At 52.1% G+C, this 27,983-nt stretch overlaps 2 protein-coding genes across 6 annotated transcripts; both read right to left on the reverse strand.

The window, feature by feature from the left end:
* Positions 1-3,349: 3,349 nt before the first annotated feature.
* Positions 3,350-7,432, reverse strand: TULP1 (TUB like protein 1). The gene is given in 13 exon segments (XM_048925631.1): positions 3,350-3,483; positions 4,273-4,444; positions 4,689-4,787; positions 4,936-5,044; positions 5,178-5,290; positions 5,777-5,947; positions 6,134-6,222; positions 6,313-6,447; positions 6,625-6,738; positions 6,822-7,137; positions 7,140-7,302; positions 7,304-7,365; positions 7,367-7,432. Coding segments are annotated over 13 exon segments (1,743 nt in total).
* Positions 7,433-10,543: 3,111 nt separating this feature from the next.
* Positions 10,544-27,651, reverse strand: FKBP5 (FKBP prolyl isomerase 5). Of its 5 annotated transcripts, none has more exons than XM_048925654.1 (12): positions 25,088-25,117; positions 21,038-21,166; positions 20,230-20,374; positions 19,968-20,110; positions 19,266-19,380; positions 15,781-15,937; positions 15,101-15,191; positions 14,145-14,228; positions 13,422-13,607; positions 12,711-12,950; positions 11,719-11,788; positions 10,544-11,486 (listed from the first exon to the last, which is right to left on the reverse strand). In XM_048925654.1, exons 1-11 carry the CDS (start codon positions 25,100-25,102, stop codon positions 11,759-11,761), a joined length of 1,335 nt encoding a protein of 444 aa, XP_048781611.1. In that variant the 5' UTR covers positions 25,103-25,117; the 3' UTR covers positions 10,544-11,486; positions 11,719-11,758. The 5 variants fall into 5 exon arrangements, with proteins under 5 accessions (XP_048781611.1, XP_048781609.1, XP_048781610.1 ...); XM_048925652.1 differs by lacking the exons at positions 11,719-11,788; positions 25,088-25,117 and adding exons at positions 26,552-26,715; positions 27,507-27,562 and having other exon boundaries at positions 10,900-11,486; XM_048925653.1 differs by lacking the exons at positions 11,719-11,788; positions 25,088-25,117 and adding an exon at positions 27,630-27,651 and having other exon boundaries at positions 10,900-11,486.
* Between the last annotated feature and the right edge of the window lie 332 nt (positions 27,652-27,983).

Here is a 27,983-nt window from a genome sequence, read left to right on the forward strand (position 1 = left end):
TTCTCCTCCCTCTCCTCATCCTCACACCCTCATCTTTCTGCAAACACCTTCATCCCCTCCCAAATACCTTCATCTTATCCTCACACCTTCATCCTCCTCCACACATCTTCATATTTTTTCTTGCTTATATATCCTTATCCTCATCCTAGACCCTCATCTCTCTCCAAACACCTTCATCCCTATTCTCTTCCTCGTCATTACCATCCTCATATCCTCATCTTCCTCCAAACACTTTCATCCACTTCCAAACACTTTTATCCTTTTCCTTATCCCTCCCCCCCCCCTGCCCCCCCCATCCTTACCTCCTCATCCCCCTCCAAACATCTTCATCCCTTCCAAAATACTTTCATCCTTATCCTCATACCCTTATCCCCATGCTAGACCCTCATTCCTCTCCAAACACCTCCATCCTCTTTCTCTCATACCTTCATCCCTCGGTGCACTCCCCCACACAACCACAGTCCCCCATTTCCTGAACACCCATTCTTCCCCGTGGCACCGGGATGGGGATTTCAGCCCATGCGCCTGTGATTCCCAGTGGAATCCCAGGGAGCCTAGCCAGCAGCAGGGCTGAGGGGTGGTAACACACTGATTGCATGCAAGTCCTTGGCCATGGCCCAGCCCCAGTGTTGGGATCTGAGGTCCCAATGGCAGAAAGCCCGGCGCTGCTGAGCACGAGTTCGGCACACAGCAAGGACATGGGCAGGTTGGGTGACACATGGCGCAGTGCATGCAGACGTAGATCAGGGAATGGGATCCTCCAGGCACTTCACTCAGGATAAGGATGCTCCCTGCATCCCATCCCTTTCAGAAACATATTTTTCTGATTTTCATGCCAAACTCAGCTGTACTGAAACATTTTGGGACACAACAGCCAATGGTGCAGCTCTCCACACACCCATCCAGCACATTCAGCAATCTGGGTGATTAATATGGCCATATCACATTCTTCCACCCTTGGCCTGGTGCTGACTGCAAGAATCTGGACCAAGAACTGCAGCAAAATGGCTGCAATTCTCCAAGGGCCGTTCGCAGCACTCGTTACTCATCCCTTACTTGGGCAAAAATGACATTGACTGCTCCTGGAGATGACAGACTTAATTGAGTTCAATAGGAGTTTAGTCTGAGTAAGGCATGAGCAAACAGGCGTGCATTAGCCCATGAAGAAAAGCCTGATCTGCAAATGTTTAGGAACACATGGCGTTCTGCACAGGGGAGCAGCAGTGGGGTTACTGCTGTGCCGAGCTGGATGTGTGCAGTGAGTGGCTGCAATACGGTCTCATCCTGTTCCAGTTCTGCCCTCGGTGCTTTGCTGTGGTGCTGCTGATTGGTCTTTTTCCTAAACTTGGTTTCTGCTGTTCTTTGTCCACTGGTGGGAACAGCAACTTCCGTTCCCAAATTATAATATAAAAGAGCTGTGAGCAGCAATGCCATAAATAATATTTTCTTATGGCTGGAACATCCAAGTCTAGGCAACACACCAAGAACAGCTACAACACTGTAAAACTCTGACACTTCTCCAGAATGGATTCACTAATTAAAAAATGATTCCTTTCTTAAAGCAGTTGAAAAATATCAGCTTTCCCAGTGCTGCCTGTTGGTTATCATGCTGAGAGCAGCATGTCCTGCACACCCTTACCACTGGGATGTGGCCCAGAGCAGCACCATTCCGCTTATTGGAGAGGGATGGGGTGGGGTGCTCAGCATCAAGGTAGGATATGCAGCATCAAGGTGGGATGCATTCTTCTCTCTTTTCCTTACACCTTTGCAAAAAATACAGTGCATTTCCCTGGAGGATCCTGGGAAGAGCTTATGTGCTCCATGGGGCTAAACCCATCCCCGCTCCACCAGCCCAACCCTAACCCCTAAACTCAACCATAAGAAGCCTCAAAGCCTTTGCCTCAGGGTAAATCTCATCCCCTGGATTCAGAAAAGCATTTCTCTGAGGACAATGCACACTTTGGCCTCAGAAGTTGATAAGCTCCCTCCTCTTCTTCTCTACTTTTTTTTTCTTTTTCTTTTTTTTTTTTTTTGATCTTTACTTGCAGCAAGCATTCCTTCCACACCCACGCACACATCCTCATCCTCACCCATTGGTCTGCCTGAGCATCCGTCACACTTTCCATCGGCCAAAGTAGATACACATTGCAACTGCCTCAATTCTTTATCTCCACTGGTGTTAACAGCCAGGGCAAACAAAGGGCCCGAACATCCAGAACCCTATTAAATTGCTTTCATTTGCTTCTTATGCTGCAGTTGGTTTGGTTTAGGAGGATTTGTGTAAGTGATTTGGGGGAGGTGGCTGATGCTGTAATTGCTGTGGGCTGTGCATGCAGTGCTTGCACATTAGAATCGCTGCTGCTGGCAATGGGTTTGGGATGGGATGGTGTTGTGTCTCCAACCCAATGGGTGATGGGTTTGGGATGGGATTGCATTGCATCTCCAACACAGTGCTGCTTTTCACTCTCTTTGGCTGCACCCCAGGCTGGCAATTTGGGGGAACTGCAAGTAATATTTGAAAAAAAAATGTTTGGGTGTGCTGGAGGGAGGAACTCCCAGAGAAAAGTGATGCTCTGAGAGGGGGCACTCTGGGGACCCCAGTACCAAACCCCACTTTCTTATCAAGCTTTGGCTTCCTGCCTCCCACAGATGCACAGGAAACTGAGACAAGTGCCGATGGAGGCAGTCCCTAACCATCAGCTGTTCCTTTCCCAATCTCAAACAAATGTGTGGTTGGCAGCTGGATTTGGGCAGCAAGATCTGGCTTTCCCCCACATTTGCTGGCTGCACCTAGCCAGATGCTGGCCCTAAACCACACCAGTTGTTTCTCCTTCCAGCTTTCCCATGAGGGTAAGGGATAGGGCTATGCATGCACCCATGTAGGGCTCCATCTGCCCCCAGTACAGTGATGACTCATGAAGCCCAAAGCCATGCAGCTTTTGGAAAACAGAAGAGCATCACTAGGCTGGCAATTTGGGACAAATCTGGAGATTTGTCTCCAAGAAACAGCACTGTTCCTGCTGACAGTTCTTAAATGAAATCAGGTATTGGGTGCTGCTGGCGGCTGGGGGTGACCTTTGGTGTGGGTATGAAGAACCGCCAACCAAAGGAGATCACATCCTCTTCTTGTTTAAAGATTGCGCTACAAAACCCAAAACAGAAACTAAAAAAGATATATATTTCAGGTTTAACTCTTCCTTCTGTCTGAGACCAGTAACCAGTTCCCAGGGAAGTTGCCCACAGCCAGGCAAGCAGTGCCCAACAAAACGGTGCCTGACAGAGTGGTGCCCAATGGAGTGGTGTCAGACACAGGAACCAGGGGGGCAGATGGGGACAGGACAGCATGGAGCTACTCGCAGGCCAGCTTCCCATCAAAGCTGGAGAGAGCAATGGCAAAGGCCTGCACGGCACACAGCGGGTAGTTGTAGTCCATGGTGAAGGCGTCATCTGCCACACGTCCAAACTGCATCACAATGTAATCAGCTGCAGGACAGAGTAGAGAGTGCGTTGGTGTGGGCTGGACGGCTCCCACACCCACACCTTCCCTTTCCAAGTGGCACTGTGAAGGGGGCACCTATGCCCAGCTCGTACACTGGCTGCTGCTGCACTGCCCTGCAGCTCAATTAACCAAAAAGCAGCGTTTTTGCATTGCACCTCAGAGGAGATGGTCCCCCCAGCACCCTGTCCCTGGGAACCAGAGCCTACTGCCCCCCATGGGACACTCACTGTTACCAAAGCACGGGTGGCAGGAAATCTGTAAAAATAACCGGGGGCCCCCGACAGGTTTTTTTCTGTCCTGTAACTCAACACCCGCGGGTGCCGATGGCTTCTGACTGCGCGGGACAGGTGACGAGGGTTGAGTGCTGCCCCATGCTGGGACGCTTGCCATGGGGCCGTGTCTGCTTTGCCGTGGGGCAGGCAGTGCCGCTGGCAAAGGGGGTACAAATGTACCCCTGAGCCACATCCGGATCCTGTGTCCATCACCCCAAAGGGTCACCCTAAGGGACTATCCCCAAGGCATGATGCACACCAAAGATGTGCATATGGGGAGCACGCATGGGGTGTGTGCTGGCGGCGATGCTGCGGTGCTATAGAGTTCAGCACCCTCCAGGATCGAGTCATGCCCTATTTTGCATGACCGTGCACGACCCACGTGCTCCCTCTGCCGGAGCAGAACGCAGGGAAACCCCAGAGCAGTTGAGCAAGAAGTAAACAGCAAAATGGGTGCTGGGAGTCAGCCAAGTCCCCCCTGCACCCTATCCCTCCACTCACGGTCACTGCCATGCACAATCTGGAAGTTTTTGACGGAGGCGTGGGTGACACGGCCGTGGAAGTTGAGGACATAGGACTGGGTCTCGTCATTCCACACCGGTGCCTTGTTGTGCAGCTCAATAATGTTGTCCATGTTCTTGTTTTGCCACCTCATGAGCAGCCCATCGTTGTCCTGGGGAGGGCAAAGAGGGTGAGACTTGGCACACAGTGGGATGCTGTCCCTGGATGCTCTGGAGCACACAACTCCGAAGCAGGACATGGCTGGGAAGAGACTAACGCCACACCTCCACCTCCCACAGAGGTGCCTTGAGATTGAGGGATGCCTCAACCAGGTGAACCTCAAGTGAACCCCATCAAACCCTGCCCAGAGGGCTTGCTGGCTCCATCCTCACTTGATCCTTGGCCATCTGACTCACATTTCGGGGTCGGATGGGCACCCGCTCGTTGTCTGAGTTCATCCCAGGGATGATAACTGTCATCTTCCGGGGCCCTTTGAACCCCAGCACATTGGTCTCCTGCAAGAGATGCCCCATTCATAAAAGAAGCAACTGCTGTGGGCTGCAGCCTCATTGCACGGCTCCATGGCTCTGCAGCCCCCAGTGATGCCCCAGCAAGGGAGTGCAGGTTGGTGGTCCCTCAGTCTCTGCTGGGGGGAACTCTTACATAAACCACAGCCGACAGCTCCTGCCGCACATTGGACCAATCGGCGCTGGCCCGATCAGGGTTACAGCCATTGTCAAACACGGTGAACTTGGTCCCCATCAGGTTGGACCTGCAGCAGAGGGACAAGATTTGGTGCCACCAGCATCACTATCTCACACCAAATCCCACCATCCATAGCCTCTCCTTTTGCACTGATCCCACTCCCATCCCACATCTGATGTGCAAAAATTGGTGGCACCCACCTCAGCTTCCCGATGAAGTTCTCCCCACCCCGTGACAGGTCTGTGGGGTCGATGGAGATGAGGTAGTTGGAGGTTTTGCTCTTCTTACGCTTCCTCCCAGCGAGCAGGAAGACCTGGGGGCATGACGTGGCTAGGACAGAGCTGTCACCTCACCTTACCCTCTGCATGTTGCATTGTGCAATGGGGACACGGCTGTGACGTTGTGTAAGTTGTAAAGTCATCGAGCCATTAAGGTTGAAAGTGACCTCTAAGATCATCCAGTTCAACCATCAACCCATCCCCACCATGGCCACTAAGCCATGTCCCTAAATAGAATCACAGAATCATTAAGGTTGGAAGAGACCACTAAAACCAGCAAATCCAACCACTGACCTACCACCAGCACCACTGTGGCGCAGCTGAGCCCCAAAACACTGTCAGTGTCCCTATGCGTGGCACGAGCATTACCTCTCTGGCATCATACCTTGCATCAACTTTGGCATTTCCAAGGAAAAATGAGACAGAAGTAACCCAGTGGGGTGCGCATAGGCATGCCCTAAAAACCGTATGGGAGCACTCCTTGGGTGTTCCCATGGGTCTCCGGCCCCCTGCCTGCTCACCTTTTTGTCGTTATCCAGGTGCAGGTAGTAGGTGGGGTACAGGCCCCGGTCCATACCCCTCTTGTCCCGCGTCACCCGGCACTTGATGGTCACCCCCTGTGGCGCTGGGGACAGCACAAACTTCTCCAGGTTGTCTACCTCGATGACAGGTGACAGCGGCCTCTCCTCCTTCTGCAGGGCCACACCACAGCTTTTTTGGGGGATCCCAAGCCCTGTGCCATTTACTGCCATTTCCCAGTTCCTTACACCCCACGTGCCCTCAGGATTTGGCTCTGGGGGCAGTATGGCCATGCAGACCTACTCCAGGGGAGGCTCCTGACCCACTGTATGGGTGTCTTTGGCATTTCCCCCCATTACCTTCTTAGATTTCTTCCCTTTGCCCTTCTTGTTGGAGTTCTTCTGCTGTGTCTCCAAGGCGTCCTCTTCGCTCTCTGCTGCTTTAGGGGCTGTAGACAGGAGAGAATGCCAACACATCATTAATAATGCCCCATAGCCAGGCCCCCCATGGCCCTGGGGCCCCCCAGCGCTGCTCCCACCTTTCTTCCTGGTTTTTCTCTCTCTGGGAGGGTCCCCACCAGTCTGGAAGAGTGACACCGGATTCTTCTTCTTACCCGATCGGATAGGTTTGGTACTGGCATCAGAGTCATCCTCCTCATCACTGCCAGTGGCAGCTGGGGGGCACAAGGACATGGGGACATGAGGACATGGAGACACAGGGACAAAGTGACACAGGGATGTGGGGATATGGGAAAACGGTGCATGGGAACACAGGGTTATGGGAACATGGGGACACCATCACACATCATGGGAGCTGCTGGATGAGGATGCCAACCCCGCTCACCTCATACCTTTCTTTTTGCTCTTCTTCTCCTTCTTCTCCCCATTCACATGGAACACAGATATCGGCTCCTTCTTGGCGCTTTTGGTAGATTTGGCTTTGCTGTCAGCATCACTTTTGTCACCTGGAGGGCCAGACCAGGGACAGCCAGTGACAGAGGTCACATGGTGACAGTGGACTGGGACTGTGCCACCCCTGTGTATTCACCCTTTGCTTTCAGCTTCTTATCCCCTGAGGGTGGCTCTTTCGTCAGTTTCTTCTTCAGCTTTTTGGGAGGATCTTTACTCTCCATCTCATCTTCTTCCTCCTCCTCCTCCTCCTCCTCCTCCTCAGATACCTCTGCCCAGTGGGACACAGCAGAGAGATGGTGGTGGCACACAAGGGACAGAGGGACACACATGGATCTGGGGGGTTCCCACCTTTCATGCATCAGGCTGATTTGGGGACAAAAACCACCACAGGGGTGTGCAGGGTTTCTGCAGAAACTGATAGCGTGGACATAGGGATGTGGTGAGTGGGGACACGAGGCGTGGGGACATGGGGCTGGAGTTTCCCCATCCTTTTTGGACGCATGAGGCTGATTTGGGGGCAAAAAGCACCCTGAGGGGATGCAGAATTGCTGTGGATATAAGTGGGGTGGACAGTGGGGACAAAGTGCTTGGGGTTATGACACACAGGGTTGTGGTTTGTGGGGACACATGGTACGTGAGGGAATGTGGTTGTACCATGCTGTGGTACAACCTCCATGTGCCCATGGAGGGTGGCTGTTGCCCACCGTGTCCCCTCACCTTGCTGCTTTGTTTGGCCTTTGGCCACATGGGATCGAGGCGCTGAGCTCTCCTTTTTCTTCCGAGGCTCCCGGAGGGGTTTGGAGCTGGGCTCCTTATCACCCTCCTCCTCTCCTTTCTCCTTTTTCTTCCCCACCTTCTTCACCCCTGCACATTTCAAGAGCCCGTTTGACAAGGAGCACCATGGGTGCATGGGGCATAAGCTTTGGAGGGAACAGGAGCTGGCAGAGGGCCCCCATAAGCTGCTCACCCTGCACTGGGCCATGGGGCTCCTTGGTACCCCTGGGATCACTTGGCTTCTTCACCCGCAGCCGTCGTGGTTTGGCTTCGGGCTCCATTGCTGGCTCCTGCCGTTTCTTCTTCAGCTTCTGCCCCACAGACGATGCTGCAGAGACCGACCGTGCCATGGTTCAGCATCTGCTCTTACAGCAGCTGGAGCACACTGGTGCATTTTGGAAAGGGATTCTGTGAGCACGGCAGCTCTTGCATTGTTCTTGCAAAAGCTCTTGCAAGGGACGTGCTGCACTGTTACATGAACAACTTACCATGGGGTTGGCCCACAGAGGGATGGCAAGAAGGAAACAGAACGGGCCATTAGCAGAGAGATTGGAGGGCAGCAGTACCACACCATGCCTGTCCAGGGGATGGGGGACATGATGCCATACCACCATATGTGAGCCACAAGGGATACACAGGGAGTGTGGGGACCAAAATCCCTCTGGCTCCTCTCGCCCACGTGTGTTTCCTATGGAAACCGGATTGTGGGGTGGAGATTGAAGGCCATGTGCTGAGACAGGCTAGGGACACCAGAGCTGCAAGGATCGAGGTCAGCAGAAGCAGGGCAGGAGGAAGTGGGGGATTAAAGGCAGCACACCTAATCCTCTTTACCCTGGGCTATAAATAATGCTGATTTACCAAATGCAGAGCATGTGGTTCAGCACCAGGCAGGGGACATCAGAGGGAGAGGGCACCTGGTCGGGGTCCCCCAGGAGTGATGCAGCACTGATTGCATCAGCACTGATCACATCTGGGTGCAAAGCATCCCCCCTTTGTGAGGGATTTGCTCTGAGGGGATCCTTCCCAGGCAGAGCCCCCAGCACTTCAGCACCACAAAAGGATGGATCTGCCCCACAGCACTAACCCACTGCCATCTCCCAGTGCATATTCCTCAGGGTCTCGTGGTGGGACTGCAAATCCCAAATTCTTTCAGCTGGCTACAAAAAAGCTCTTTCCCTCCTTTAATCACCTGAGCAGCCCAGGGACAGGATGGCCCTCCACTTTGTTAGCAGACTTAACAAAGTCTGCTAATAACAGCAGAGTACTCAGATTGCTGCAGAGACCCCTGTCAGGGTCTGTCCCAAAGGGCTGCCTCAAAATGCAGCCACCCCTAGAAGGGGTCACAGCCTGGAAAGTGACACTGCTGACAGCTGAAATGATTAATTAAAGCACTAATCAGGAGCTGAGGCCCCATCTGATGGGATGGAGATGGGCTTGGGAAGGATGCGCAGATCAGAAGCAGAGTAGGGTCCCACAAACGCCTGCACTCACCCAGGACTGAGCACCAACCCCACTCCACTCCCACCACAATGTGGCCAGGGGCTGCACCCATCCTCAGCCCGTAGAAGAATTGCTCCTCACCTGCTTCAGCCGCTGCTGCTGAGGGCTGCTCAGCTCCTCGCTGGGGCTGTGGGCAGAGGAAGCAGATGGGTGAGGGCTGGCCCCATTGGAAAGTTTATTTTTTGATGAATGTGAGCCAAAACGGATAGCAGTTTTCCAAAGCAGCTTCCCCATATCCCAACAGGGCCAAGCACAGGCTGGGCTCTGCTTTGGTCAGTGCTGATGGCAGTGAGGTTAACCAGCGGGAATGTGCCCTAATTAATGCTCTTCCCATTGTAAGCCACCAAGCACCGAGGCACTGACCATTGAGGCAAGCAAACAAGCAAAAAAAAAAAAAGAAAAAAAAAAAGAAAAAAAAAAGAGAAAAAAAAAGAGAAAAAGAGAAAAAAATTCGACAGAATTACACTAAGACAAACCATTAAACTGAAAAGGGAGAAAAAGGGACCTCACCTGTCGATGGCCCACACCTCACGCAGGATCTCAGTCTGCAGTGGCATCGCTGCAGCACCTATAGGATCAGAGCTGGTTCCATGGGTGCAGCCTCAGCCCTGGTGCCAGCAGCACAGGAGTGCGCAGAGGAGATGATTAACTTTTTATTTCTCTTGAAACTCAGTAATAGGATTTCAGGGCTGGCCGGCCCTGCAGGGAGAGTGACAGCTGTCGCAGTAATCCCAATAAAAGGGAGCCTGAGGGATTTGTTTGTGGCTTGCCTCCTTTTTCTCACCCAGTGTTGGGGATAGAAACACAGAACTGGGGTTGGTTTGCACAGAAAAGCCAAGGATCCCTGCTGGACTTACTGCCTACCCAACTCAACATCATGGCAGCACCAAACGTACTGCTTACCCAACTCAACCCCACTGCAGCATCAAACCCACTCCTTCCTCAACACAACCCCACTGCAGCATCAAACCCACTGAAGCCTTGCTCCCTGCAGCACCCAGTGCCACTAGGTGGCATTTGGACACTGCACACCCCACGCAGAGAGGAGCACCCTGAGCCATGGTGTGCTCAACACTGCCACCCTCGAGCCGTGTAGCCAGAGTTACAAGTTTCTGTGGAGCAAGCCAGAGTCGTTTCCTAAGGAAAACATTACTTTAGCTGATCCAAAGTGACTTGTTTGCCCTGCTTGCAAAAAGAAAACATTTTTTTGCAGAGCCATCACTTCCATTCTTTTTACCCCAGAACCAGACCTGGGGCAAGCGAAACCCTGAAACACCAGCCCCAAATCTCCCAAACGGTGGTGCTGAACAAATGAAGGCATCGGGACAAACTCCCCAGGCTGGGAAGTCTGCACTGCTGCAACCCCAAAGTGGCACCTCAAAGCAGGACTCCAAAGCAGCAACACAAAGCAAGACCCCAAAGGAGCACCCCAAAGGAAGACCCCAAGGCAGGACCCCAAGCAGCACCCATAGGGGCATTTCAAAGCAGAACCCCAAAGCAAGACCTCAAAGCAGCATCCAAAGGTGCACTCTAAAGCAACACCCCCGAAGCAGGACCCCAAGCAATACCCCAAAGCAGAATCTCAAAGCAGGACTACAAACAGCTTTCCAAAGCAGGACCAGGCCTAGAAGACAGCAATAACTCCATAACACACTCAAACTGCTGCATCCCCTCTGGGATGGAGCAGAGAAGCACTTTTTTATTTTAACCAATTTTTATTTTTTTTTTCAGTTCTCTATTTTCCAGCTTCCAATGGGTATTACAAAGACCAGACAGTAAAAATAAAAACTTGAAAGCTGTTCTCTGCAGGCAGTGCCCACATCCTTTCTCACGGGGCTGGCTGGAGGATGGCACCGTGCAGCACCGGTTCCACAAGAACCTCCCCTTTGCTCCCTGACCACTGCTTCTCTCCTTTTTTTTTTTTTTTTTCTTTTTTTTTTTTTTTTTTCTTTTTTTTAATTATTTTTGTTCCTATGGGCCATGAAACCTCTGTTGAAAAATTTGAACAGGGAACACAACCAGTAAGCACAGTGGGGTCCGGACACCCTGTTGCAGCTCCCCCAGCCCTACAGTGAGAAGAAAGAGGAGGAAGGCAGTGCATGAGGAAGGCTTGGTTGCATCCTGCCACACTGCTTCGACATCCCAGTTGCTCCCAGAGGACATAGAGCAAGGTGAGCCTCCTGAAGCCAGGAGTTCCAGCTTTGATTTCTTTGTCCCCCACCCCTGCGAAGGTGGTTGTTCCACTGGTGGTGGTCCCACACCATCCAACTGCTCGCAGCTGGCAGCAGCACCGGGCTGGTCTGATCTCTGCGAGGCACTTTTGCTTCCACAATCACACAAACTGGAACAAACTTTACAAGGAAACACCAGCAGGTCCTGAGTCCTGGCAAAGTTCTTGGCACAGGCTGAAGGCAGGAGGCTTGCCCTTCTGCCACCTCCTCCATCATACGTGCCCCTCTGTCTCTTTGCCTTCATCACATGATGCTGTCGCTGCCTCTTTTTCTACTCTGGTTTTGCTGGCTGCTTCCTGAAAGAGAAACACAGAGTGAGAAACAGGAATGATGGGCTATGGAGCTGCAGTCCACGTGCTGGGCAGTACCTGTGGTCTATACATGGAGATATAGCTGCAGCCCATACACAATCTATTGGTGCAGCCCATACACAACAAGCTATAGCTGCAGCCAGACCCACGGGTGCAGGACAACATCCTGCAGCCCACGTACAGCTGGCAGCTGAGCACAGCCCCGCTCCCTACCCACCTCCTGGTGCTGGGCCACAGCTGCTCCCTGTCCACTGCACTCACATATTCCACCGCCTCATTTTCAGACACTGGTTCAGAAGAGATTATACCAAAAATGACTCACACAGACTGCAAAGTTGTCCTCTCCCGTTATGGTACACTGTGCATTGGTTTTTGTTTGAAGGAATTTTGGATAAGAGCCTATTACAAGAAAGCGATCTCTTATATAAGCAGAGGAGCAGAGTGTTGGGTTATATGATTCAGGAAATTCATACTATCATGTCTCAAACTCCCCCCGGCCTTGCCAGAGAGCGGCTGAGATTTTGCTTTACCCATGTCATCAATCGCCACAGGCAGGGGACGGCACCTGGAGCACAAACACCAAATCTGTTGCCAGCTGTCACGGGCCCATGTCCTAAACACTTTAATCGACAAGTGAGCACCTGACAGCAGCTTCTGTGTGCAACAGACCAAGAACCAAGGGGTTCCTTCCCATGCTGCTCTGTCAGCCCACACACAGTCTATAGCTGCAGCCCATTCAGCCCTACAGCTGCAGTCCATAAGTGAACTACAGCCACAGCCCACACAGACCTATAGCTGTAGCACATATACGACCCTCATGGCCTGAAGTTGCACCAGGGGAGATTCAGGTTGGACGTTAGGAAATACTTCTCCAAGAGAGTGGCCAGGTGCTGGAAAGGGCTGCCCAGGGAGGTGGTGGAGTCACTGACCCTGGAGGTGTTCAAGAAACATTTAGATGTTGTACTGAGGGACATGGTTTAGTGGAAAATATTGGTGATAGGTAGATGGTTGGACTGGATGATTGTGTAGGTATTATCCAACCGTGGTGATTCTAAAATTCTATGAACTCATGCATGACCTACAGCTGCAGCCCACGCGTGACCTGTAACTGCCATCCAGACCTCCACCCTTGTCCCAGTCTCCATTTGCTCTGTTTCAGCCCCATCACCATGCTGAGCATCCCAAACCCAACCTCCAGGCACGACAAACCTTTGCATCCCTCTCAGCAAACTTGGCAAACATGTTGGCGTAGATCCTCCTGTCCCGCTCATTGTGCTCCTTTGTCTTCTTCTGGCAGACGGCAATCTGCGACCTGGCTGCTTTGTTCTGTGGGTTCACCTCTAGCACTTTCTGAAAGTCACATTTTGCCAGCTCAAACTCGTTCATCAGCAGCCGGGCCTCACCCCGCCGGTACAAGCCCTTCTCGTTGTCCTGGTCCAGCCCCAGCGCCTGCAAGCACAGAGTTCTCCAGAACCCAGCAACCCTCAGCAGCGTGTTCACTATGGATACTGTGAGTTTTTGTCCCAGCTTCATGTTATTTCCTTATAGTGAAAGCTTCCTGAGAGCCACAGATGTGTCTCATTGGTAACTTCCATTTGAGTTAAGGCAGCAAGCCTTATGCAATGAAGAACCAGAGGCAAGATTCCTAAATTTTGGTGGATGCCTAATTCTGAAGACACCCAAGGTCAGGGCTGGACAGGGCTCTGAGAACCTGACGGAGCTGTGGGTATCACTGTGCAGCTCAGGGAGTGGGACCAGACGGCCTTCAAAGGTCCCTTCCAACTCAAACGATTGTAAATTTGAGCCTTTTATAAAATAGTTAAGTGTTCTTAATGCCACCAACACAGTGCCCTTTGGAAACTGCTGCGAAGACAAACTGAATAGGAAAGGAAGAGTAAAACAAAAGTTGTGCTCCCATACCTTATCACAGCACTCAACAGCTTTGGTGTACTCGCGCAGCTTCAGATAGCACATGGCCAGGTTGAGGAAGGCAGCCAGCAGGAAGGAATCGGAGGCTTTTGACTCCTTCTCTGACAAGCCATACTCCATCTCCAGCCAGGACACAATCTTCCCATACTGAATCACCGCCTGCAGGTATTTGCCTTCCTGAGATGGAGCAAAAACAGGATACGGGGAAGGGTTTAAAATAAAAAGGGGAAGTTTAGGTTTGATGTTAGGCAGAGCTTTTTACTCAGAGGGCAGTGAGGTTATCCAGCACTTCTGCCCAGAAGGTGCCCCATCCCTGGTGGTGTCCTGAGGTGGGGAGGAAGGCGGCAGGGCTGCGAGGGCCCTTCTGACCCAACCGTTCCATAGTTTCATGATCTTTAAGTTCTCATTCAACCCAATCTTTCCACGGTTCTATGATTCTACTTTATGAATCCAGACTCAGAAAGACAGTGGATCTGCTGAGGACAGCGAATAGCTGGGCAGGCAGGAGTGGATGAGGCTGCATGGCCCCAGTAATGCTGCGTTGCCTATGGAGTGTATTTGTTACGCAGGGAGAGGACTTGGCAGAGGACTGGCACTTTTTGGGAGGGGACATTTCTGATATTTTTACTCCTTGAAGACCCAGTGAGGTGAACCAGGACTTGCTCCAAGGGCCCAGCAGTGCAAGCTCCCTGCTTCTATCCAGGTGTCACAAACCTTGAAGTACATTGTCCCCTTCTCCTTGACGATGGCAGCCTGCTCCAGCTTCTCTTTGGTGTCCATCTCCCATGACTCTTTGGCCTGCAAAGACAAGCTCAGAGCCACCACCCCAAGGCATAGCAGCAGTTGCAGGGTGGGAACAGCGCCAGATCAACACACCATGCAACTCCAAAGCACCAGACCCACCTGCATGCACACCCTTAGGAAGCGGTAAGAAGAGCAAAGTTAATGGGATGCCACAATCCAGACAGCCCCAGGAAGCTTTGGAGGATTTCTCTTTAATAGAGTGGGGCTCAGCAAGGTGGTCTTGCACAGGGCAGAGTGCTGAATTTGAAGGAGTGGAGCAGATAGGGAATAGGAAACATTCATGGAGCACACAAAGGGCATGCCTTGGGGTGCAGAGTAACTACTGCAGGGATAGGATGCACTCTGAGCCCAGCTATACAGCATGATTTGTCCACTGTGGTACACATATAGCAACCCCACAGAATGAAAAAAAAAAAAAAAAAAAAAAAAAAAAAAAAAAAAAAAAGGAAGATCTCTCCCCAGCATAGGGTCTTGGCATCATCCCTGCTCCAGCCAAGGTTAGGGGCCCAGCAGCACCTGCCCTATCCCTATGCTGTCCCCAGTCCCTGTCCCCATCCCCAGCCCCTCCAGCACTCCAGCATTCACCCCAACCCTCTCCCATCAGGACTCAAATCTTAATATTTTTTTTTCTGTGCAGCCCAAGGAGATAGAAAAAAAAAAAAGTACAAAAGGAACAAGGTTAGGAACAAATAAGAGGACCAGCCTTGGAGCTTGGCCAGAAAAATGAAACAAACCAACACACAAGAACAAATTAAGAACACAGCGATCCTTGCTGACGTCTCCACTTCGGCAGGGGCCGTGGCGCAGCCAGGCCAGGGACAAAGGGTGAGCACAGTGTGGGGAGTGCGGGGGAGTCCTGCCCTCACCTTCTCAAAGCTTTTCAGCGTGACCTCGTACACCAGCTCAGCGTTCGCCTGAATGCCGTACTTGGGTTTCCCTGCCTCGCCGAAGCCGTATCTGTAGGGAAGAAGCAAGAAGCTTTCGGGGGGGAGGTCAGGGCACCCACAGCCTCCCCCCGGGACCAGCCTCCCCCCAGCCCCTTCCTTCCTCTGCTGACTCGGCCATTCTCCTCCTAAATACCCCCCTTCATCAACCAGCATCTTTAAAAAGCAGGAGGAAAGCTAAATCCCCTGTATCTTCATTTTAGCAAGCACACAACCAAGTGGCTTGCTGTTCTCACAACCGGCTCCATGCTAATGCTGTTGGGTTGGAGTGCTATTATCCTCTAGAAGCAAATATATGCTGCAGCATACGATGCATTACACATGTGCATCTCCAGATGCACACAGGTGCATCAGACCTGGCTTTACACAGCTTTCATCATGCGTCAGGACAAGGAACAGTGATTTCCTGAGCGCCAACAGCTGGATAAAACCCCTTTCAAGTACCTGCCTCCCACTTACCACTCTGGCATTCCCTGCTGGTGATACTAACATATCCCGGAGAAGTTCTGTTGGCACATTTGCATTTTCACAAATGCTCCAATGGCCTCCAATATTGGAAGTTTCAACCCTGCACCGAGCAGCATGGGCGCAGAATCCCTTACCGTGGCCCTAGGTAGAGGACACAGTGCTCTCCCCTCTGCATCTTCTCCAGCGCTTTGTCAATGCCAATAGGGATGTCGTGGTCCTCTCCTTCGCCCACTACAAACTTCACATCCTTGCAGTCAAAGCGGGTTCCACCACAGAACCCTTCCAGGTGAACTGTGGGACAGAGTGAAGACCACAGGCAGTCAGCACCGTGTGGGCCCTGAGCCCTGTGGCTCCCCATAAACCATTTTCCAAGGAATTTTGCATATAGGTGGCACTTAAGGAAGCGGGAGCAGAGATGGGGCAGTTCCATCCAGTGACCGACCACAAGACCCCAAAATCCCACATCCTCCCCCAAACTGAGCCAGAGCCTTGGAAGCATCAGGGGAGACAGTGAGCAGACAGGGGTGGGAGGGCTTGAAGAACATTGCTAAAAAGCAGTGCAGCCATATCTCATCCCAGCAAGGAGCAGACAACAGATAAACATTATGACTAATATGTTCCTCTTGTGCTGCACTGCACGAGTCAGCCTTACTGGAACTGGATACTGCTCCTGGCACACTGCCACGTGGAGTTTATCACGGTGATTACAGATCTCCTATACTACACTGTACGCTCGCATTACACCTCGAAAACAAGGCCATGTTCTCCTGCCTCTACTGAACCGAAAGTACAAAATAAACATTTATATTTTTTGTCTTCAACCAATAAGCACACTGTTCCAGCCCATGGAGTTGGAGAACGAACAGCAGACCCGGCAAATTTGCCACCTGGTGCTCCTGGCATGATTTCCACCCTGAGATCGTTCCTCATTTATTCAATCCTGAGGATGGTGTGCGCCTGGGGGACAGCGGGTGTTCCCTGCACTCAAAGCAAACAAAATAAAAGCAATCTCATAAGACACTCCCACCTACTGCAGGAAAACTCCCCAAAAGCCTTCAACAAGGGAAAAAAAAAATCATGGTTAGGCATTAATGCTTCCAAAAGTGCTTAAGTATGTTGCAGCTGCTCACTGCTGCAGAACCCAACAGCATGGATGGATGGACATGAGCTTCTCACACGCACGCTGCTGAGAAGCCAGAAAGGTTTCTACTGCCAATATAAATGTCAGTAAAATGGGGAGAGGTGAGAGCCTTGGGAAGAAACTAACCCCTTTTCTAAGTGGGGACGATTTGGCCATTCATTGATGCGCTGCCGAGGACAGCACTCTGCTTTGTGCAGCCAGGCTGCATGATGGAAAACACTCCTGCAAGTCCACTCCAGGGCTAAACCCTGCTGATCTCCTCGGGAAAATGGAACGTTCAGCCTAAAGCACAAGCAGCCCACCAACTTCACGGCTCCTTGCTGTCTCTGCTTGTGTTTTCTGCACCCATTGTCCGTGGCCCTGCACCAAGCACACGGCACTGCGGATCCCTGGGTCACCTGTCACCAGCAGAACACAGCAGTGATCCCACAAGCCCTCCTCACAACAGTATGCCCAGAAGAATATGAGCTCCCAGCCCTTGCTTCAAGAGAAGCAGAAGAGTTTTCCTTCTATTCTAATTGTACACTAGCAACAGGGAAATCTCTGCTCCGGTTTCTAGGAGCATTTCAGCGCTATCTGAAGCAGGTCAGCTGGCTGCGGTTGCTCTTGGATTACAGCAAGAAAAGCCCCCGCCGGGCTCTGCACATCCCTTCGGCTGCAGTGCTGACTTATTGTTCTCCCGGTGCCTGCAGTGATTTTGTTTTTGAAGAGCTCAGAACACAGTGTACCGAGTGCGGCTGGCACATGAACTTGATGTGCTGACAGCAATTTGTACTCAGATTAAAATGGAGAGGAGGGGGAGGGGGTGGGGAAAGGTTGTAACAAAAGCTGGAATGTGGGATTTTGACTGCAGCCCGTGTTTTAGGAAATGGACCTGCAAACTACAGCCTGTAAAACTCTAACTGATAGAACTGCTTATGAAACTCCAGCCTGGAGGTGCTCGCCCTGGTTAGTGCACGTTTCCCCAGCATGGTTCAAACAGAGGTTTCAGGCACCTGGGAGCTATCCCTGATGCTGGATTTGGTGGGAAGCGAGAAGAACAGAGAGTTTGCCTGTGCACTCCCATAAACCAAAGCTGCTCCTTGGGGTCCCACCTCTGCTGCTGGGTGACCCTGCAAACCAGCCTCAAGCAAAGTACTCTGAGGTAAACAGCAATGCATTTGAAAAATAAAAAGCCTCTCTGCACCCAAAACGTTTCCCTGCAAGACTGCCAGGTTGGCTCACTGCTCCTTTGCATCTTTTCTCCTTGGGATGCATTTATGGTCTCTGGCCCCAGATCGCAGGTTGGTGCAAAGGACCCGTAGCCACCTTGGCGCAGTGCTCCTGCTCTACGCAGCACTGCCTCCGAGGGAATTCATCTCTATTATCCTGACTGTGTGTGTGCTCCTGTTCTCTGTGTTTGCTTGCAACCAAGCATCCACTTGAAATAGGAACAGGTCAGCTTTGAGGTGCAGAGAAACGCAGCCCCACATAGAGCTCCAGTGTTAAAAAGGCAGGAGGAAATGGGGCCAGTTGTCATTTTGTTTAGCCTGTTTCTCAAGTTAACCTCAGAGACGGGGAAGGCAGCCTGAAACCCTACTCCCAGCAGGGTCCAGCCATGTGACAGGCAGATAGATCAGCATGAGACAAGAACATCGTCTTAAGAAAGTCTGTGAGAGGAACAGACAGTGAGTTTTGTAAGTTCAGATCTAATTTCACCTTCACTAATGGAAGTTAATTGGACCCTCTTGAACGAACAGGAGCTCTGGAATGGGGATAAGAAACTAGATGCCTTACAGAGATGGCATGTTAGTTCCACTTCTATGGCTGAGTTGTTCGCAGGAGGAGAAACAAAAGCCTGGCTCTCCCCACCTGAGTAAGATGCTTGCTCCATAAACATGACCAGAATCACTCAGTCCCGCTTACAGAGAGGGAGCGAGAAACTGGACAGAATGAACTGCAATGCACTATGGACCACACTGAATCCACAGACCCCTTTTGTGTTAATTCATCCCCCATCAGCTACGACCAGAAGTTTGAAACTGTCCTCTGGCCACATGAGAAGGAAAAGAGCCCATGCTGCAGCAGATGCAATGAAAACCACCAAAACAGCAATAAGCGTAGCAACAAGGAGACCAGAGAGGCTGCTGCCTCCTCCTCTGGACAAAAAGATGTGCCCAAGCACCCGGCAAGCTGCACACTAAGTAAAAACCTCGGCAATCCCAGTGCTACAGGCTGAAATCCACCTCACTGGTCCTGGATACAAACACATCCTGGAGCCACTCATAGACAAGGGAGGGGCAAACAAAAAAGAAAGAGGCTGACCCCAAGACCCCATAGGGACTGGAGAAACAGAGTGCGGTCCGTCCTTGAGCAGTGGCTCCATCCCCAGCTGGCTGCTCCCGCAGCTCAAGGTTTTCCAGTAAAACCCTCCAAGCCAGCAGTTCTGGAACAGCTGTCACATGCTGTGCCAAGGGCAGTTCCCAACCCAGTACTCACTTTCCACTGTAGCACCTTCGTTGGGATTGGAATAGCCTTCTCCTTTCCTCTTGATCCTCCGGATGATCCCTCCATCCTCAAACAGGTCCTCGCCTTTGAAATCAAGCAACTCTATCTAAAGGATTAAAGGGAAGGTAGGCAGAACTGTGGGTGGAGAGGAAGGAGAGGAGAAAAACAACAGAAAATCCACAAAGCAACAGTTCATCCCCAAGCCGGAGAGCCAAGCAAACTAATTCTGTGCTCAGCTGACAAGCAGAAGTTGCCCATAAAAGCCAGCTCCAAGCCACAGCATAATACACCCAATTTATTAGAAATTGGGCCACATCCAGTACCTGAAGTGCAGCACAAAGTAACAGCAAAACTGAGTTTATTAATCCTGCAGGGAAGAGCGCAGTCGTGGCTGAGAGGTGCAGGGGGAGCACAGGAGCAGATTTTTAACCCCTGGAGGTGTTCCCGAGCTGTTTCCCCACTCGCGTGCCTTTGCACAGCCAGGCTGTGCCGGCTCTCCCCACAGGGCTGCTCCCCACCGCAGACTCTCGGCTCAGACACACATTGCTGAAAAAACACTGGCATTGGTTCCTGGAGCAGAGGGACACGTTTCAGGAATGCAAGCTGTTTTTTGTTTGGCTTTTTTTTTTTTCCTCTTTCTCAGAGCTGGCTGGCAAGGCAGAAAGCAGAGAGATCTCCCAGCCCTGTACTTGCCTCGAAAAAAAGGGTGGCATTGGAGGGGATTTTAGGAGCACTGCCAGCAGCCCCGTAGGCGTACTCCGGTTTGCACAGCAAGTAGCAGACCTCACCCTTCTTCATGGTAGCAACCCCGATGTCCCATGCCTTGATCACCTGGCCTGGGAGAGAGGTGGCATCAGGAAGGAACCCAAAAAAAAAAAAGAAAACCCACAAGAGCGGGACCCCAGAAAGCTGTTCCTTAATCCCATGGGGACACGGGAATCCCTCATCCCCTTACCCTTGCCCAGGCTGAAGATAAAGGGCTCGTTGCGGTCGCGGCTGGAGTCAAACTTCTTGCCATTGGACAGCTTGCCCTTATAGTGCACATACACCTTGTCTCCAATCATAGGGAACTCATCCTCGTTCCCGGGTCTCTTGATGATCTACGGAGAAAATCCACCCACAGGAAAGAGTCTGCGCTGAGCTTAGGATGCATATATACCCATTATAAAAAAAAAAATACAGGCATGTGTACACATTTAAACCCTCTCCTGCAATGCTGCCCTAACACAGGGGAAGGCAGTAGGCAAGCCATCTGATTCCTAAAACCCAGCCCCACACCAGTGCAGTTCCCCCTGCATGGGGCTTTACTCATGGGGGTGTGTTGTTTCACTCCTCGCTTCTTGTCAACACTTGTTTTTTTTTCTTTTATATTGCTACAGCCTGGAACAAGCAGTTCCCAACAGGGGAGGATGCTATTATTAGAGGGAAGGTCCTGTTCAGCTGGAGAAGAGCAAGTGCTGGTAAGCAGAACTATCCAGAAATGGCCCCGAATGAGAACCAGGAGCTGCGAGGCAGACTGCATGACCTAAGTAATGTGCTCTTTCTAATGTCTGTGAGTCACACACAAAAATGCTTTGTGGATTTGAGGCTAATAATCTGATTAGAAACACAATAGCAGTGAAATTCATTCAGCAGACTGAACCCGTGTGCAGTGTGTTCGCTCCATCCTTCGATGCTCAGAAGTGTCCGTCTCACCAGGAATACAGGGACAGAACACGGCCCCAGGGCCATGACAAATGGCCACGACTGCAGGTCCCACTCACCTTCAGCACGCCGCGGTCACGGGTAGGTGTGATGTCCTCCCCACGCTCCGCCAGCGCAGCTGCCTGCACCTCACCTTCAGGCTTGGTGGCCTCGTCAGTTGTCATTGTCCCCAGGCAGAAGCAGCACAGCTAGGGAGAGGATGGAGGGACAGGAGGAGGGGGAAAGGGTTAAGAACTACAGAGCCCTAGTGCTGCTGGCCGTGCAGGAAGTTTAGAGAACATCTCAAGCATGCAGAGCGGAAAATCCCTTCCCAGGGGCCACCCAAGCTCAGCGCTGTTGAACCACAAGCACACGCAGCTCCAGCGGCAGGCACTGAGCTGCCCTGGCAGCCGGATCCACGCTGCGGCACCATGATGGAGACAGTCATGTCCTGCTAGTTCTCACCCCTGGGTCCTCTCACACTGCTACAGAGAGTCTCCCAGAAAGGGTTTTACCAACAGAATGCACCAACAGGTCAAAGGGTGCCGACCAAGGGACTCCCAGTGCACAGCATAATGCAGGAGCTCGGCGCTGTTGGCTGCACCCAACCTACTGGGGCCTTCTGGGGGGACGCTCCACCAGCACGACTGCAGTCCTAACAAGATGCTGGCCTTCAGCCCAAAGAGTAATAAACACCAAAAGAGAGATTTCAGGCACCTTTATCAGCAGACACCACGAAAAGTGGTGAAGCTGAGAGGCTGAGATGCTCTGAGGGGAAAGCAGAGCCCTCAGAGCTCTTCCTTCCCTCAACTCAGCCCCTCTTATATGCTGTCTGAAACTTTGCACAATGCTGTGCTTCGAGCTACGCCACGCACTGATGAAGATTATTTTCCACGAGGAACGAGTTCCTGTTCCGTCAGAGGCTGCATTATTCTTAAGTGAATGGCCCAAACGCAGGCATGCATCGTTCCTCTTGCCCAAAAAGACCCAAAAAGGTGCTGAGGCTGTGGGTCAGCCCTGATGCTGTGGATTACCACATGGTCTCACCCCAATGGGAAGACGTAAAGGCAAAGCAGGGCAGTGCAAACACAGTGCCAACAGAATTCCAACAAAGAATATCTGCTAGAAGACTGCAAGAAATGAGTTTTTGGGGCAAAGTGCTGCCCAAAGCAACAACTGTACAGGAGAAGAGTGTGCTGCAGCCAGCAGACCGTGCCCACATCGGTGGCACTGAACATTTTGCTGAAACAAAATACAAGCAGAACACAGTGCAGTTTGCATGGGGAAGCACTGCAAGGACACGATGCAAAACCCATGCAGCCAGGCACCTGAACTCTGTGTAGGCTGCTGTGTGCCTTGCCACGGCGATGGACAACCATGGCTTTCATCCGTGGCAGAGCTGGACAAACGCTGCCCAGTGAGAACATAAATGCTTCTGGTTGAGGAAAAAAACCATTTCCCGATGATTTCCCTTAGATGGGATGACTTGTTTTGGTCGCTACACTACTGTGCAACACGTAATCAAGGAACCATACAACACAGAAATAGAAAGCAAGGGTTTTTGAAACATAAAACAGATCTATAAAAGTCAGTGTAATTGCCAAACTTTCCCACAGCCTTTCGTGTGGAAGCTGACGCCAACCAACATTAGAAATCATCCATTCGAGGCCTCATAAACAGCACAGAAAGGATGTTTTCAGCTCCCAAGGCAGATCAGTCACACTGTGAGAACAACTGCGCCTGGGCTGAGTGGGACAAACCCAACTCCAGCCTTCCCAGCACAGGAAACCAGCAAGACACAAAGGGCTCCACGAGGAAGGAGTGAACAGAGAAAGAAGAGAACTGCCGCTGCAGTGCCCCGTTATAAGTCTTTGGGGCTATGTATGATGAGATGCTGCATTTGCTCCACTTCCCCTGCTCTGCAGAGATTTTGGATGGCAACCCCTAAAAGCACTAAGAGCACTGGTGCAAGGAGGGCAGTTGGGAAGCTCAGGGTATTTCTACATCGTTTTCAGCTGAATGGCCCATCCTGCAGCATCCATCAGCTTCCCACCTCCCGCTCTAAGGTGCCCTGCATCCAGCCCATGTGCTCCTGGCTGCAGCCACCAGCACACTGCACAGCAGAAATACAGCAAGACCCCACGGAGCTCAGATCATCCCCATCCATGTATACAAAGAACAGCAAGCCTTCCAAAGCCTGTTGAGGCAGAGCTTGCCTGGGTGCATCAAGCGTCACCATGGGGGCACAGAAGATGGCTCGGGAGATGCCAGCTCTGCATCACCAGTCGCCAAATCCCACCAAGAGATATCTAAAAATACACCACACGCATCCTCCTCGTTATTTTTCTACGTAAGCAATTAGTGCAGCTATCCAGGGCAGCTGGCCAAGGCACAGGGAGGAGTGGGGGGGCGATGCCCTGCGTCAGCAACAGAGGGAGGGATGCAGCCTACAGGACCACTGTGTATTGGGACAGAGCTCAGAAACCTTCGTCTATCAAAACAGAGAGAGAAGGTGACTCTGCTTCTGCTCATCTCCAGCCTTGTGGAGGCACAAGCACAGCCAGGGAAGGCTGGTGGGGCTCCTGAGTGATTAACAGGAAGCAATCCATCGGAGGAAGGCTGCTGCTCCCTAAGCTCTGCTCCACGCCAGGGCTGGTGCTCTCTCAGGCCAGAATGATCGGCCGGGTCCAGCATCACATTCATTCTCCAAAGCTGTGCCCAGCAGCAATGACTCCCTGCTTGGAGCCATGTACCAGAGGCTGCAGGGCCAGGAGGGATCCATGTGAATGTGGGCATAATGGGAAATGTCCTGACTGTGACATGTAACCACAACAGGGTGGCTTCACACCATTTCAGTGTACACCTGTAACTTAAGAGCTGTAATAAACGTTTTAAAACCAAGACAAACCCAGAGGCTTCAGCACCTGGACACAAACCCTCTGAGAACAACACCCCAGGACTGCACTGGATACGGCACCGGCACCAAAACCTGCCCCGTAAAAACTGGCCGCTCATTCCCAACAATGAAAGGAGAGGCCAAAGTCTGACAGGACCCCGTTCTGCCACCATCCCAGCCTGCATTTCCTAGAAATCACAATACCGGGAACTTTCCAGCTACAAGTGGAAACTTTGCAGTGTCTCTCCTGGAGGTTGTCAGGAGCTGGGAGGAAAGGGGGGGGGCAGCGAAAAAGGGAGGGTCCTGGCTTGGCACGCATACAGCCCCAAAGTGGGACCCCACTGTTCCCAAATGCTGCCTCATATGGCAACAAGGGACACGCTGTGTGTCTCCTCACCACACTGCAGTTTCACTTCCCTCCGACAGAGCAAACGGTTTTCTCTAATAAATACTGTGCAAAGTGTTGCAACTCAGGAGGGGGAAAGAACACCCCCAACAGCACCCAGAGACACACCAGGTGCTGCTCCAGGGCAGCTTTCATTAAAGCAAATGCCAACTCCTGTGCTTGCAAGGAATACCCAGTGCTACACGCAGTCGCTACAGCTTCACAGGTCAGTTGCAGCTCAGCTCTGTGCCCCCGGGGGCTGCAAAGCCAGGACAAAGCGTGGTGGCAGCAAGGAGACCACCCATCCCTCTGTGTAACCATATATATCATAGACAGATGATAGAATGTGTGTAAAACCTATATAATGTGACTCAAAAATGGAGAAGTGGTATGTACATGAATGGGTATCTACAAATCTCTGCTCTGTGGGCAGCAGTGCTTCCATGAGCTCAGTGCTGCTCACACAATAGAGGGGAACGTGGTCTTGTTTCCTTCCAGGTTGAAAAAAAACAGAACAGATTTGTTCCTGTCTGCACACCAAAACACAGCCTGCAGGCCACGGAGCAAACTTAACTGGGCTCTGCTGCTATGCCTCTGCTGCTCTGCATCCCCACGTACAAGGAGCGCACATCAATACCGCATGGGGCAAACAAGGGATTTCTAGTATGCCAGTTCTTTTCCAAGTTAGTGTTTTTTCCTGGATAAATCTGGAAAGGAACATTAAATTGTTATAACGGCATCTCACTGCTTGTAACAGAGGGCTTTTGCAATGCACCTGTCCATTTTGGCCAGGTGAGCCTCAACTGCAACAGCTCCCCCGTAATCAGTGGGCTCTATTTCGCAACTTACCATCCGCAGCAGCATTTTGTGAGCACAGTGTGAAATCCCAACACATCAATCCATGCACACCAAGAGCCCCGCACACCTGTACGGGGAACAGACCCCAATGTCTGCCTGCAAAGCAGCGCTCAAGAGAAGGTACAGTTGGATGTATGGAAGCTACTGCAAGAGCAGGTTCTGAAACCTCTGCTGAGCCACACGTGCATGCAAATGTGCATAACTATATGTGCATGCACAATGTGCACAGCCACCTATGCACACATATGCATAGTATAGCCACATACTAGTATGTACAAACCAGTGCTGCACACACAAGGGTGCACACACCAACAGTGCACACTGTGCTGCCTTTCACTGGCAAGCGGGGCGCAAGCCAGAAACACTGTTACTGGAAAGCAAGACAACACTGCCTATGGCCAGTTTTATTTAATTAGGCAACTAACGTAAATTTAAAAATATCCTTGAAATGTGACTACCTTTAATTAGGGTAATTCTCCACGAGCAGCACTACTGTTTGTGAGCAACTCCTTCCCAGAGCTCTAGAAATGCCCCACTTTGCAGAACACACCACCACCAGCGCCTTACCCCCAATTTCTGCAGCTCCTAAGCAGGTCTGCTCCTATCTGGGCAGTGTTTCTCGGTGTTCTCCCTGTGCTGGGCGTTAAAGATTGACATGAGGCTCTGCGCAAGTGCCCAGGGATGCTTTTGGAATGCATGCCCCCACCTCTTTGTGCGCACAGACCCCCGCAGTAATTAGAGTAGAAGGTAATGAGCTGGGAAACAGTGGCACAACTCAGAGCTCAGCAAAGCTCTCATCAGCACTCAACAATGGTGTGGAAGCATTGGCCAAATTTGAGCCCGCCTCTCCCTGGGCTCATCCAGCAGCTAATTACCCTCCAGGCACTAACAAAGGTGGGCAGGACTGGGTATCCAGGTGGAGCGACTCAAAGGTTCCCAGCGAGCTTTCTCCTTGTGCACATCTGCAATTAAAACCCACCTAATTGCAGAGCAGCACAGGGATGTTCTGAGCAGGGTGGTTTGGGGTCTGCTTTCTAGAAATCTCCGGCGCTGCTCTCTTCCTGCTCAGAGGGTACTGTTCCACATCCCTCCTCATCCCAAAGGGACCTCAAGGAAACATGCAGTCCATGTCCTTCAGGTCCCCCGGCACTGGATCCCACGTATGGCCACCTCCAGGGCCATATAATGGCCACACCACGGCCACCTCTGTGTCAAACCATAGCCATCACTGAGGCTCTTCCAGCACACCTCCAGGGTCACACAATGGCCACATCCAGGGCCACTCCCTACTATCTCACCATCACTTTTTCCCTCCCAGGGTTCCACCAACAATCACTTCTCCAGCACCTCCACAGAAACCCATATTCCTCCTCCTGCCCCATATTTCCTCCTCCCACCCTATATCTTCTCCTCCCATCCCATATTTCCTCCCCACTATCCCATATCCTGGCTCACCAAGGTAGTGCAATGTCACACAATGGGGTCCAGGACTCACGTGGCATCTCCTGCCACAGCACCACGAGGACACTGGCTTGGCTCAACCCTGGGTTACTCCTTACAGGTTGTAACTTCCATAGTTCAGGACACCCAGGGAACACTTGGTGTGACAGCAGGACATCCTGCCAGGTGTGGGTTGGGTGCAAAAAACAAAACAAAACAAAATAAAAAATAAAAAATAAAATCCAGATGATTTGGGAGACCCAAACAGCTACAGAGGGAGGAAACAAAGGGATCTGAACAAGATGCCCCATTTACTTTGGCTATGCTGCTGCACCCATCCTGAATGAAACCACACACTGCTGCCTGCACTCGGGGGTATTTTTGGTCAATGCCATTAGGAAACTCATTATATCTGAACACAGCTGTTCAGATACAACCTCATCTTCTGACAACTCTGAAAATAAATTCCCTCTTTGGGCACTGCAGTACTGATGGGCCCCGGTCCCCATCTCAATTGTAACCTTGGTCCCAATCCCAATCTTAATACTGATCCTAATCCCAATCCTGATCCCAGTCCCAATTCCAATCCTAATCCTGGTCCCAGTCCCGAGCCCAATCCCAATCCTGATCCTAATCTCAGTCCTAATTTTCAACCTCCATTCCAATCCCGACTCTGGTTCTGCCGCGAGGGATGCGCTGCGCTGCTCCGTGGGAACGAGCACAATTCCTCGAGCGGAGCGAACCCAAAGACACAGCGCTACGGACGCGTGCCCACCCCCGGGTCCCTCCCTCGTCCCCTCCGTGTCCCCTCGGCCTCCGTGGGCGTGACGCTCCTTTCCCCCCTCTCCTCCTTGGGACGCTTCGCAGCCAGCACGAGACGGGGACCACTCGAGCCCACGCGTGAAGCTCTTTCCAACCCGCCCCCCAATCCCATCCCGCAACGCCCCACCTCACGCCATCCTGACCCCACCTGCCCACCGCCGCCGCCCGCGGTCCGCCGCCGCCCGCGGTCCGCCGCAGCCCGGCTCCGAGTGCCACCGGGCGCTCGCGCCGGCCGGGTCTCCCTGTCCCTTCGCCCCGCCCCTCTGCTCACCTCCCATTGGTAGTTTCGTCCGCCCGTCCACTTTACACCGCCAGCATCGTTTTCTCATTGGCTGGAGTGGAGGTGGTATGCAAATCAGAGCGTTTTTCCGTTCCACCGCCCGCTCCGTAGTCGCGGAGCTCCGCCCTCCCCGCGCACTGCCCGGGGCAGCAGCGGCAGCGGACCGGGGTCGAATGGCCGAGGCCCCCTGTAATGCTCCCGGCGGTGGCTGGGGAATTCTCATCCCCACGCAGTGATCTTGAAGGGTCCTCAACTCCGTGCAATGCCCCCCGAAGGAAGCAGCTCTATGCCACGCTTCTGGGGGCGATCTCACCTCCGTACCATAACCCCGGGGGGATCGCCTCA

This window comes from Lagopus muta, chromosome 24, assembly GCF_023343835.1.
Source record: "Lagopus muta isolate bLagMut1 chromosome 24, bLagMut1 primary, whole genome shotgun sequence".
Classification (NCBI taxonomy): Eukaryota; Metazoa; Chordata; class Aves; order Galliformes; family Phasianidae; genus Lagopus; species Lagopus muta.

Excerpts from the sequence above, each read along its gene's own strand:
- FKBP5 (XM_048925650.1), bottom strand. Across the intron at positions 15,938-19,265 it reads CGAAGGTGCTACAGTGGAAA|TTCACCTGGAAGGGTTCTGT; the intron begins GTGAGTACTGGG and ends TCTGTCCCACAG. Across the intron at positions 15,192-15,780 it reads GTCCTCTACCTAGGGCCACG|ATACGGCTTCGGCGAGGCAG; the intron begins GTAAGGGATTCT and ends TCTTCCCTACAG.